Here is a 13,884-nt window from a genome sequence, read left to right on the forward strand (position 1 = left end):
TTGCCCACTATGATCCATCTAAGGTCGGGGAATAATTTAGAGAAAATAGCATTGCATTTGAGCCATCTTGAATAGAGTGATCTCTGACCATGCATTTCATTCTCACAATGATCCATTTGTTAGACTGTAGGTGTAAGCTCTCCACTGGGTGGAGAAGTTCAAGGCCTGCCATCTTCTGGTGCGTGATGGCAGGTCGTAAGGCTAGTATGGCCCTGTCCATTAAGACTGGCAATTACTCGCCTTTTGTGTTATTATTATTTGATATGTTGTGAGTACATTCTTTTGTAGTTTTGCATTTTCATATGCAGGTTCAACAGACGCTCGATCAAGGACATGTCACCTAAGTGCTGTGATCCCTTCTGATCTGTTTAGCTCTATACGCATTTTGTTTTAAGTATATAATTCATCACGAAAGTGCTGTTTTTTTATTTAGTTAACCTAAATTTAAGGGTATTCTTCTCCTGAAGGGTATTCTTCTCCTTCTCCGATCATCTACCTATTGTATATCACCCTATGTCTGTATCATCTTCCATCTACAGACATGATGAGCCAGTTAAGAGACATAAAAACAGGTTTAATAAAATCACACATTTAATTTTAATGGGAGAAAAGGGTGGAGTTCCAGTAAACATTTGCAGGTGGCACTACATACATTCAGCACAACAGCAGTTTTTAATCATGGCCAACAACTCAGACTCACAGGAAGCGACAGAAAAACTCTACATCCGCATTGACAAACCGGGACTATGCACAACTAATTCATGGAAGAGATGGTTGAAGGTCGTTTTATTTTTTTTATTATTTTTTTAGGCTTTTGTTGTTTTTTAATTTTTTTTTTTTTTTTGCAGTTTTTTTCCAGCTGAGAAGCGTTCTGTTAAGTGAAAAACAATGACCACAAGAGTAAAAAATGAAAAAAAGTTAAACAGCAACACTATTATCGTGAAGTTTCTGATAGCACTGGATGAATGCTACTAAACTAAATGTGGAGATGTGACGTGGTTCCAGTAAGCTGAATACATAGCCTCCGTTAACTGCATTGCTATCAACATACACTGACCTGCTGTCTTACACCAGGACACGGCTGCAATGGCTTCAATATGTATAGCTCACAAAAAAAGTACATTCAATAGGGGGGGAAGTAATGCACTTAATTACTATCTGCTCTGTATATTCTACAAGATAAACGCATCACCTCAAGAGGAAAGTAATTATAGTTAAAAAAGAAGTCAGCATGGTGTCATCCCCCCCGGGATTTTTGTTTTGTCAGTTCTGTACAAGTTGCGTTCCCATGCCAGTGTGGGCGAATAGAACACCCCAGAAAACACTTAGCATGCAGTGTTACTGCAATGCAGTGACTGGCCGTTTGCTACGGAGAAGATATGCGTAACTGAACGTTGAGTTCAAGTGGGCAAGCAGGCGGGCGGGCGGGCAGGCAGAGCCGTAACAGTGGCGTTTCCTCCACCAATTCTCTTCTCCACCAATGATAATTGACTCAGCGTTCACTTTGGCAAGCAACCAGATCTAATTAGCAAAGCATAAATATTATCACTCTCGCTCTTGTTTCGCAACAGGACACTCGATGGGGAATTCTTAGGGGGGGCTGTTCGAGTATCTCTTCCTTCTGTTTATTCCCCTGTGCGCTTTTCTGTTGCTATTTCTTTTAAATCCGTTACAAAACTGAATAATAAAACTGCTAAAAGAGAGCCGGACACCACCAGGAAAAAAACAAAAAAAACATCTATTCTATATCTCCCATGTTGCCCTGTAAAATATGTTAGTCTTTGTAATATTGAATTCTGAACATTGTTTTTTACTCTGGAGCCATGCACTGGCCCAAACCCAGCAGAGTTTACAGGGAATGTGTGTGTGTGAGCCAAATAATAAATGACACCTTCAGCATGTGGTTTGAACTGGGTCACTACCGTCTTTTCTTTGAATGTTACTCATGCCTCAGAGCTATTTTTGTTGCCATTTCTTAAAAAAATATTTACTGAAGCTTATTTCTGTGGTTTTCTTCCTCCATATTTCTTTTTTTTATTAATGAGCAAAAACTATAACGCCACACATTTTTTGTACATTAGATAAAATAAATAACGTAATGGCACACAGACTTCTAAAATAATTAGATATAATATTCACCAGGAAGACGACATACAATATTACATTTTTCTAATACACTGCCCCCTGCAGCACAAGGCCAACCATTCACTATCTTATTTTAGTGATATACAAACTGGCTTTGCTTGACTGAACGGAGAAGAAAAAAGCCAATGGATTTACAACAGGGCAACCAGTTAACGGCCAGACTGTCATTTCCAATAGAGGCTTCCAGAAAAAGACCAATCTCTAATCTATAACATATAAAAATACTATACCAAAAAATGAAATACAAATATATATGTATATATATTAGAATCTGTTAGGCAACTCTGTATAAAGAGGGCTAGAGGAGTTGGGTTACATAAGGAAAAAAAATATTTTTAAAAATCAGATGAAACATAAAACCAATGCCAAAAATAACTGAAAAAAGTACCAAAAAAAAACATTCTGCAGCTTATAACAGTAATTAAAACACTACATTTCCATATTTCCATTTTAAAAATCTTCCACTCACACTGTTCGCACAAGTAATACTGCAGTTAAAGGGGGAGGGGTGGGGGGGTGGGTGGGGCTAGGGCTCACAGTCCCGGTCCACACTCACGCTGAAAGAACAGGGCGTGTGGCTTTCTCGATTCGTACCGCTGCTAGGGACTGCTTCGAGCTCGGGAAAGCTGCTGTCACAGGGGACTGCCAGCTTCAGCCAGATGGTGGGGAGTCCAAAGTGAAGGACACTGGGATGCCTGGGGGTTCCGCAAGGCCTCCCTGCTGGGCCCTTCAAATTACATCAAACTGAGTGACCCTCTGTTCAGACCAGACCATGCCCTCTGAGACTGCGTGCATGAGAGTGTGTGTGTGTGTGTGTGTGTGTGTGTGTGTGTGTGTGTGTGTGTGTGTGTGTGTGCACACTCCAGGCCATGTCTGCATATTCTGAAGATGGGATTCGTGTTTTTTTTTTGTTTTTTTTTTTACAATGCGTGTGGGGCGGAGGAAAAACAAAGAATTTACATCACCGCAAAAATATGAACGTTCGAGTCACTTCAGTTCCAAAGATGAAAACTATTTTAAATATCCCGCAACCACCTCTGTTGGCTGCTGCCTCGGTACTTTCCAAAAGGGACACCTTCGCACAATAACAGTAGACTGGTTAAAGATGAATGTTCCGGAAATGCTGCTTGGCTGGGTGGCCAGCTCTTTCTTCATCAGCACAGTCTGCAGTTTGCGGTCTGTAATCTATTCTCTGGCCTTTCTGGAGCTGTGGCTTTCTGTGCTGAGGTATGAGATGTGTGGATTAGTTCCTATATGGTCACATGCAAGCCTTCCTGCTCCATGACCTCATGATGGGTCGAGCCTATTAACATAGTGTACATGCAATAAGCGTTCTTTATTAAGCAGTCCTGCATATGTTCCAAACACATAGCGCTACCAAACCAGGAGGGCAACTGTACAAATTTACCTGTGCATGCACAGTGGGGGGCCTTTTTGTGTATATCAATTAGTAAGCTTGTGTGCATATTTGTCTTAGCACATGTGCTGTGTGCATACAAACAATGTGTTTTTTGTGTATGACTTGTGTTTTGCATATGCGTGCATGTGTTCGAGTTTGCCCGTATGCAAGTGTGAGTCTGTGTGTATGTGTATGTGCGTGAGTTTGCCCGTATGCAAGTGTGAGTCTGTGTGTATGTGTATGTGCGTGAGTTTGCCTGTTTGTAAGCATGAGCTTCTGCATGCATGTGTATGGGGATGTGAAGGGCTGCCATATTTGCCATCCAGACTAAAATTCCCTGAAAGGCCCCACTCATGAATATACACAATCAGAGAGACTTTGTTTTGGGTGAGAATGAACAACTCGGTGATTCCGACACCACTGTGCCTGACCCCTCCTCTAACTCTCTTCTGCCCCGCCCCGCCCGCCCCCACCTCGATGGCCCACTCTCTGATGACAGCAATGGGATGACAGCTGAGGAACAGCCTGGATTGGCTATTTTGGAGGTCAAAGGTCAAACTGGGTGGGACTACTCGAGAACCTTCAGAAATCTAAACACTCCCGCAAACATCTTTGACCCTTCTGAGCAATGTTGCAGACATGTTTTTTTTTTTCTCTCTTGTTGGTTGCTTGTTCTGTATTTTGTTTTGTGTCGTACACCCTTGAAAGGGGGGAAAAAGTTCTATTTTACAAACATTGATGTTCATAATATATATATATATTTCTTCCATATATACTTTGTTATTCTTTCTCTCTCTCTTTCTGACCGCCTCCCCCTCAGGACCGGTGTAGGGGGCGGGGGGGGGGGGGGGGGCACTACACACAGCCCACACAGCCGCACTTGATGCTCTTCTCCACGTCCTGGCTGAAGGAGGTGCCGTCGCTGCACTCGAAGGTGTACTTTCGCCTCTTCATTCGCTGGCTGCCGCAGCAGGCCCCTGAGGAGCAGCGGCCGCTGCACTCCACCCACGACATCAGCCGCGTCGTCTGGCAGATGGTGTAGCCGCGCTGCACCTGGTGGAAGTCCCTCACGGGCACCCCCCGGCACTCGGACTCTGGGGGAGACACGGGGCGCCGGTCTGAGATCAGGCAACTCTCAGGTTTGAGAGTGAGAACTTCTCAACCAGAATGCTGGTCGGAGATCAGGCAACTCTCAGGTTTGAAGCGCAAACTTCTCGACCTGAAAGCAGGTCTAAGATCAGCTAGCCCTCAGGTTTGAAACAAGAACTTGTCGACCTGAATGCTGGTCTGAGATCAGCCAACTGTCAGGTTTGAAGTACAAACTTCACGACAAAAATGCTGGTCTGAGATCCGCTAACCCTCAGGTTTGAAGTGGGAACTTCTCGATCTGAACTCTGGTCTGAGAACAGCCATCCCTCAGGTTGAAAGCGAGAACTTCACATCAGGTCAGCAAGTTCAGCGACAGAGCTGCCATCGCTTATGTCAGACACGACACAAAGACAAGAACTTCACATCACTACTGACTGAATTAAGGAGTGAACCTTTGTGTAAAAAAAAAATAGCATTTTGCTATTGTTTCTGGCCCTTAGTCTAAGAACATAGCAAAGAGCCTCAGGAACAGGTATTTTGTGTAACTAATGTGGGTTTTTTTTTGTTATTCAAAGGTCCTTCACAGTCGGAAATTAGAGCTTTACAGAAGAATTCAATTTAGGCTGTAATTTAAATATAATTTCAAGCCCTAAGTGCCACAAATCATTGTAATAATGCAGTTCAGGTGCCCTGGCTCCCAGAAGCTAGCTCCTAAAAATTCCTTTGAGCGAAATCGTTCTGGTCTATTAGGGTGCGGCGTTTCTCCCAGGCTGTGACGGGGGCGGAATCGGCGTTCCCCGCACCATCTGCTCGCCTCACCTGTGTCGCAGAGCTTCCCGCTGTACCCGCTGTCACAGTGGCAGTACGCTTCGCCCGTGTCCGACACTTGGCAGCGGCCGTGGACGCAGTGCTGGCCCTGGCACGGGTTGTGGAGCTCCCCCTGCTGGTTGCACAAGGCACCGCGGTATCCCTGCTCACACTCGCAGCGGTAGGACTGCGTGTCCAAGGGGATGCACTTCCCGTGGACACACCTGTGTGTGCACAAACGCGCGAACGCACGCGCATACGTGAAGGCAGAGGCACACAAGAGCACACACACGCACGCAAATGCACATATGAATGTAGTCCAGGCTGCCTCTCCCTGTGTGAATTACTGTACTTGTGATTGTATCGTATGTCCTAACTTTCTGTATTGTTTTTCTTTGTTATTGTTTTACATGTAATCTTTGTTACTTATTGTTGCTGCTATCTTGGCCAGGTCTCTGTGTTGTAAAAGAGATATCATATTTCAAGAGACTTCCTGGTTAAATAACGGTTAAATAAAAAAGAAAATATATATATTTGTTACACAATTTTCATAGATTTTCTGAAGGCACTGCAACTATCACCTGCACTGTACTAGCAATCGAGTACATTGAATTGTTTATGTAAAAAAATCCCTTCTTGAACAGCCTTTTCGCAATGCCCCGCCCAGTTTGGGGCAGTACCCACTTGCTGCTCTGGCAGGGGTCACTGGCAGGCCGGTCGCAGTGGGGCCCGCTCCAGCCAGGCTGGCAGTGGCACACAGGCCCGTCAGCGCCATCCGGCTGGCAGATGCCGTGCAGGCAGTAGAGCTTTCGGCAGGGCTCGCAACCTGGCACCACGCCCGGCTTCATCTGCGTCTGGGTGAAGTCCTGCAGCTCGTTGTTGATGTAGAGGTTCTGGATGCAGCCGTGGAAACTGGAGCCATTTTGGATCTGCCACAGGCGGAAGGCGGCGGAGTGGATGTCTTCAGGCATACCTGTGGGGGGAGGGGGACAGGCAGAGGGGGAGACGTGAGCAAGCACACACACACGTAAAGACACACACTCACATGCACATGGCACAAGCACACACACACACACACACACATACACACACATACACACACACACACACACACACATACACATACACATACACATACACATACACACACACACATACACACATACACACACACATACACACACACACACAGGTCAGACCCACATATACAGACATTACATTTTTACATTACAGTACGTTACATTACAGGCATTTGGGAGACACTCTTATCCAGAGGGATGTATGAAGTGCAAAACCAGGTACAAAATCACTAGAGGGAAGTACAGTGCCAAGTGCTAGACATGACCACATAGATAATAACTTGAACCCTTGTAGATTAACCCGATAACAAACTGACTAAAAAGGAGCAATGTTATGACACTAAGAATAATACAGTAAGTATACATAAGTGCCATAATAACAATAGACAGCATACGTGGCTAATTAGAAATGACAGGAAATTACAGGACAGGCATACACACAAAAACACACCAACACGAGGGAGACGAGAGTGTAACAGGGTAGTGGGGAGAGGGATTGAGCAGAGGAGATGAGCCCTACCCCCCACGTAGAGCGGAGCCTCCCCAGTCAGGGGCTGGATACTCCCCAAACTGTCCATGGTTGTGGGGAGCCCACCGTCAATGGACAGGTTCACCATCTGGTCAAAGGTCACCAGCTCCACCGTGTGGAACTGCCCATCGTTAATGGTCTCTGCGCTGCAGAGTCCGAAGTGTGGAGAGCAAACAACAGCACTGAGTCATACAGGAGAATCCTGAGGGCTGTATCACGAAGCAGGAGCAACCAGTAAGCAGGATAACTGCAGTAACCAAGTAAAACCCGGAACAGCTCTTCTTACTGCAGTCCATGTTGTAGATTCAGGAGGGTTCTGGGTTTTGCTCGGTGCAGTTATCTGACTTATAGTGCTTTGTGATACGGGTCGCAGCTCCTTGAACCGCACATTTATTTATTTTTTTAAATAAGGTGTCATCGACCTTCTTATCCGTACTATCAAACAATAGGCCCTAGGTGCAAAGACTGATGCCAGTAGGAACATGTATTGTGTGCTTGATATTGTACTTAAATCAAGTCTGTTGATCGACACGTGATTGTGTTTACATGGTAAGCCAAGGACTTGTGTGGTTGCAGTGACAGGACTGACCTGTAGATGGCATGACCAGGCTGACTGCCCGGGTCGTAGCTGACCTTGACGTGACCTTCATACAGCTCCACTGCGATGTGGTCATTGTCTCCGTTGTACAGGAGGATGCCATTGTCCTCTGCAGTGGACACCTGTTGGTACAAAGAATACCACATCAATCCTGGAATTGTGTGTGCAATTGTGGACTATGCTTTGTTTTCAGACATATTTAGTACTTATACTACAAAGATTTGTGGATGGGTTTGTGTTTGCATTATGAATTACCAGTACAAACATTTTATATATGTGTTTTATTTATATGTGCATATATTATTTGTGTATTGGGTATTATCTCCTCTTATTCCTATTATTTATGTATTCTGATTTCTTTATTATCGGCCATATGCTCCATTTCTGTTTTACACATTGCACCTCTCATATCAACAGACTGTCCAAATTGTATCAAGAAAAGCAGTTCACACTCTACAAACAAGTGGAACACATTGTGTATTAAAGTATCAAGGGCACACACTGCACCAGTGTGCAGGAATGTCAATATATTGAATCAAGACCTAAATATTGTTTATATGCGCATGTTCACGCTCATGTTTTTGCGAGCGCATATATGCACTTGTCCATTTACGTGTGAAAGAACACGTATGCGTGTGTGTATGCCTCTGTGTGTGTAAAGACTGTAGGCCAGAGGTGTCCAATCTTACACCTTTACACCTTGATGAGTAGAATCAGCTGTCGAGGCCTGCCCTAAAATAACACCCTGCACACACACCGGCCCTTTCTGGATAAGATTGGACACCCCTGCTGTAGGCGCTTGAATGTTCGCGTGGCTGCTGGCCTCGTCGTACCTGCAAGGTGATGTTGGCCTGAGGCCAGTTCTTCATGTCGCTGAGCAGCAGGTAGGAGTCGCGGTCCACGAAGTTGACGCTGACCAGCTTCTCGCAGCGAGGACCCCCGAACCCGGGCAGGCACTGGCACAGCGCCCTGCCTGACCTCTCCACACAGGGGGAGCCGTTCTGACACTCGGCCAGGTCGCAGAGAGAGTGGGGTGCAGGGGGGACCTCGCAAAGCTGTCCGCTGCAGGTGGGTTGGGGGGGTGAGACAAAGAGAATTATCTCCCTCCAAAAAAAGCCCTATTTACATCTGTACAGGATTCCTCTGTGATTCCAGGAAAGGAGTTCAAGCGCTGTCCACCAGGGGGCAGTGCTAGCCCTACGTACAGGTATGGCAGCAGCAATTAAGCCACTCCAAAAAAACTGGCCCTATTTACATCTGCACAAAATGTCAAAACCCCAATGACACTTTGATGCCAGGAAGGGAGTTTAAGTGCTGTCCACCAGGGGGCAGTGCTGGTAAAGAGCACTGAGGGAGCTCAAGTGCTGTCCACCAGGGGGCTGTGCTAGCCCTAGATACAGGTATAGCACTAGCTGTGGCTGGCTGTAATCACTGCAGCTGCTGTCTATTTTCTAATCATTGAGTCTAATAAAAGGCCTTCACACATTATTCTGAGCATGCATGAATGTGGTATAGTCGGGGTGACACTTATTACAGTGACCTTTTAGCCGAGTTACAATTCCCACACGAGCAATGAACGCATCACCAGGCCTGAAAGGAGGACTGTTAGAGGGCTGTGTTATGGTGTTGACTGAGATTTGTTTGCATGTTTTTCTAGTTTTCCCCGTGGTTTGGTTGCCAGATTGGCCTTTTATCAGTTTTGAAAGACGGTTATTTTTTTCCCAGTTTATTAGACCATTAAAAGGCAGCAAGGCAAATCTTTCTGTCTTTCTGTTCATTCGTGAAGCACAGGCCCTAACGAACCCTGCATCCAATGCTTATAACTTTCTATACATTTGTACAAAAGAATGTTTGAGAGTAGGAACTGGCTGTTCAGCCTAACTGCGCTCAACATTTTGTGAGTGATCGTAATTAATTGGTGATTAAAAAGAAAAATCAGTTACAGCGACTGTTATCACACTTGTATGAAATCCCATTAATTGTTCCCTCTGGAGATTGTCAGTTACCCACCGAGGCCCCTATTGCTCCAGTCAGTATTAGTGGATAAGCAGATAAGGCGTTGACAGGTTTCTACATGGCAGACACATTCATTCGAACATTACTTTACACAAATTGATAAGGAACAGCTTGTATTTAATCAGCGATCCAGATTTACCCATGTTATGTTCTGCCGAGATCTCATTATAAACGTGTTTTTAGTTTTTGAATTTGATTAATTTCTCATATTGTATGTTCAGTTAGTTATTGGATAATGACAATAATGTCAGTAAATGGAGATTTTAATATCTTACACACAACAGGCTCTTTAGCAGAGACACCTGGCATTTCTTTAGCAGAGACACCTGGCATTTCTTCCATTTAGTATGCAGGCCTTTCTGTTTTGCTTATTCTGTCTGTCTGTCTTCTTGCCTGGCTGTCTGACTCTGTTATAACATGTCTGCTGATCTCTCAGTCTATCGGTCTGTGTCTATCCCTTTTTTTCCTCTCTCCTTTTACCCATGTATGTCTGTGGTTACCTCACTGTCTGCCTGTGGACTCACCTGTAACCCTCGGAGCAGATGCAGGAATATCCGTTGAGCTCGTCCACGCATCGCGCTCTGTTCTGACAGTGGTGCTCCTCACAGTCATTGTAGTCCATGCTGCAGTCATCGCCCACGTAGCCAGCAGCGCAAACACACCTACAGTTTGGCGGGCAGACACACACGTACAGACAACCAGGCATGCACATGCACATAGACACACACAAATGCACACACAAACACAGGCACACACACACACACACACACACACACAAATGCACACACAGACACACGCACAAGTACACATACATAGACAGACACACAAATGCACAAGCACACACGCACACACAAATGGACACGCACAGACACATGCACGCAGACACACACACACGCACACACAAATGCACACACAGACAAACACACACACACACAAATGCACACACACAGACACACGCATGCGTACACATACATACCCACACACATACACATACATAGACAAACATGCAGACATGCACAGGTAGACACACACACACAAACAAATGGACATGCACAGGCGCAGACACACGCACGCGTACACATACGTACCCACACACATACACAGACACACACACAGAGCACACACATAGACACACGCACACACAGACACACACCCAGACACGCACAGATGGAAACAGAAGAGATGAGCAGGGATTATTCACTGAGTGGTTAATGGAAAACAGCTGCCATATCCTGCTGTGGGAATGCTGTGAACGCACTTGGGCCCAGTGGCTGTGATGATGCAGGTGGAGAGGTGGTGGCAGGGGTTCCGTCCTGGTGCACACACATCCTCCAGCTCTTCACACATCTCTCCTGTGCCACACAGAGACGGAGAGAACAAAATATGTTTCATCGTTTTTTTTTACTACGGTGTCACGCAAATGTGCCGTGAGGTTTCTAATTACCGGCCAAATTGCACATTATCATCCAGTTTCAAGAATGCCATTTTAATCCATAATTCTGAATAATTGATTGTTTTTAATAATGTGGTTTCATAATGAATTCTGTCTATACTAATTTTAGCACATTTTCTTAATCTCCGAGGAGCTGATTTTAGCACTGGAAACGTGTGCGGAAAACGAATGAGTCTGTTGAAATGGGGCACTCTAAATGGGGCGAATTTGCTCCAGACGGGACAAAAGGCTCATTTGTTCCCACAGGACAGCTACCGAAGGTACAAGGTAGCTCCGCTCCCAAAATGGCTTCCGGAATGCTCCGTCTCCCACTGTGGCTGAAGACTGAGGGTGTCTACCTGTGTAATAGTGGGCGCACAGGCAGGTGTAGTTATTGACTCCGTCTTTGCAGGTGGCTCCGTTCTCACAGTCGTTGTCCTCGCAGTCGTCTACGTTGATCTCGCAGGTCGGGCCCTCGAACCCAAGGGGGCAGGAGCAGCTGTAGAAGGAGGAGTGCAGTCACAAAATGGCACCTTGACTGTCCCAAAACGTTCTGGGCTCGCTTTTTTGTTTGTGAAGAGTCCATGTTCAAAGAGTCCAGAACCGTCTTCTTTAGGTGTTTCATGACAGGTTTTGGATGTTTTGCGTGCATGCGTGTACGTGTGTGTGTGTGTGTGTGTGTGTGCGTGCGTATGAGATGAATGTGTATTTGCTTGCTTGTGTACATCAATATCCTTGTGTATATGTATACATATATACAGTACATAGGTGTACATGCATACATTTGTATGTGCATATGGGATTGCCTGCATGTAAGCATGTCTGTGTAAGTATGTGCCCAAGTGATTGTGTGTGCGTTTATGTGTATATGCCTAAGTGAATGCATGGGTTTCTCTGTATTCGTTCATGTTTTAAGCAGTTGAATGTTTGTGAGCATGTAGCATACGTGGGTTATGTACACATATAGGTGACAGCATGCAGGCATGTCTACATGGGCACATGTACAGTAGACTGCAAGTAAGGCTACGACTGTATTTGACACATTCAGATTTGCACCTTAGCCACTAGGCTACAGGCTAAGCTAGACTCCTGCCCGTCTCAATGTGTACGGCAAGAGTGTATTCTTACCTGAAGAGCTCGCTGTCCTCCTCACTGGAACTGCAGATGCCCCCGTTGGAGCAGGGATTATTGCCGCAGATGTTAAGGGCCGTCTCGCAGTTCTGGCCCTGAAACGATTCCAAATACAGAGAAAGAGAAGGAGAGAGAACGACTCGGTGAGCGAACACCTCCAGCCTATAAACACCTTTTACAGTTTCCCTTGTAAAGCCACACGAAAGGTTATAGTCATTCCCATGCAAGGTTGCACCTTCCTTCAGAATATAAAACACCTTGCCCTTTCTCGCTTGAATCATCAGGCAACCTGTAGTTATTTCCTTCAGGTGGAAGAAAACTGGGTCACATCTCTATGTTAACTGTGATCCAGGCATCTAATATTACCTACTATAGAGATACACAGGCCCATTATGACAGAGGATGACAGAAACTAGCCCATTATAACATCTGCAGAGAGAAACTGATACATGTCAGGCTAAGAGTGTGGACAGAAATTAAGAAACCTTTGGGTAGTTCACAGCCTATTATTTTCATTATAGCACTGATTTGAGAGTGGTTTTCCACTAAAGGCCAGTCCTTTGGCCCCATAATGAACCAAAAGCATTGGTTACTGGCATGCTTGTTGATACTGTTACAAAACAGTATAAGACAGGTTTGGCATAACTATCTGAGAAAGGTTAGGTGTGCTGCCATTGCCCTTGACCAATGCACTGGTCTCAGAACTGGAGCTGGTCCTCAGGTGCTGCACTGTGGCTGCCCACCGCTCCTAAGTAATTAGGATGGGTCAAATGCAAAGTTCATGAAAGTGCATCGTATCTTCCGCTGTGTGGCTGACCAACCTCTGCAAACACTGCAGGAACACTGCAAAATGGCTGTCTTAACAAGTGTTATGAGTCGTAATAAGACTTAAGATCTTATTTTTTCTTCTCAAGTAGAAAATATTTGCGAGTTTTAAATGACAGTTTGCTTGAGTGAATTTTTCTCACCCCGTTGGCAAATCTTGAAATGAATTGAACTTTCTCAACTCACGCAATTTTCTTTTGTCTCATTTAGCAAAAAAAGTAATAGAAATAAGTGTTGTGAAGTGTAAATATAAGACTAAGATAGTTGTTAAGACTTTTTTTTTTTTTCCCTACCTTGAACCCCTCTGCACAGGTGCACTTATAGCCATCCACAGGGTCACTCTGGCAGGTGGCCTGGTTCTGGCAGGGGGTGGACAGGCAAGGGTCACACTTGGCCAGCACAGCAGGGTCCACAGGATCTGCAAACGGAGAGGTCGGGAGAGAGCAATATCCTGCTTTGAGTGACTGCTACAACTTCCAGACGATAAGCTCCAGTTCACATACACAGAACAGAGCAGCTCTGATCAAACTTAACATGAAATAAAACATGTTTTAATGATGCCGGTAAGAGAACCGTCGTGTCTTTGAGCATGCACTGTATCAATCCCCAGTCACAGTCCTTATTGCCTCTCTCTATCCTTCTCTTTCTCTCTCAATTCAATACATTCAAATTACTTTATTGCCATGACAACAAAAAGGTTTGCTGCCAGAGAATTCTCAAAGACCGAACGACTAGACACCTTTTCAAAGAAACATTTCTGTTCTATTTCCCATATGTATCCTTGTCTACCTGCCCCTCTCTCTCTCTCTATATATATATATATATATATATATA

General features: G+C 45.0%; 1 protein-coding gene across 1 annotated transcript in view; it reads right to left on the reverse strand.

Annotated features, from left to right (window-relative positions):
• Positions 1 to 4,399: 4,399 nt before the first annotated feature.
• The window catches only part of slit1b (slit homolog 1b (Drosophila)), a 123,830-nt gene continuing 114,345 nt past the window's right edge, over positions 4,400 to 13,884 (reverse strand). The window contains exons 27-37 of the mRNA XM_061228658.1: positions 13,344 to 13,468; positions 12,223 to 12,320; positions 11,454 to 11,593; positions 10,921 to 11,014; positions 10,187 to 10,324; positions 8,480 to 8,708; positions 7,638 to 7,768; positions 7,040 to 7,194; positions 6,125 to 6,413; positions 5,453 to 5,664; positions 4,400 to 4,638 (exon numbers count right to left, since the gene is read on the reverse strand). Coding sequence (XP_061084642.1) covers positions 4,400 to 4,638; positions 5,453 to 5,664; positions 6,125 to 6,413; positions 7,040 to 7,194; positions 7,638 to 7,768; positions 8,480 to 8,708; positions 10,187 to 10,324; positions 10,921 to 11,014; positions 11,454 to 11,593; positions 12,223 to 12,320; positions 13,344 to 13,468 — 1,850 coding nt within the window. The remainder of the gene's footprint in view (positions 4,639 to 5,452; positions 5,665 to 6,124; positions 6,414 to 7,039; positions 7,195 to 7,637; positions 7,769 to 8,479; positions 8,709 to 10,186; positions 10,325 to 10,920; positions 11,015 to 11,453; positions 11,594 to 12,222; positions 12,321 to 13,343; positions 13,469 to 13,884) is intronic.

Source organism: Conger conger, chromosome 2, assembly GCF_963514075.1.
Source record: "Conger conger chromosome 2, fConCon1.1, whole genome shotgun sequence".
In the NCBI taxonomy this organism is placed as follows: Eukaryota; Metazoa; Chordata; class Actinopteri; order Anguilliformes; family Congridae; genus Conger; species Conger conger.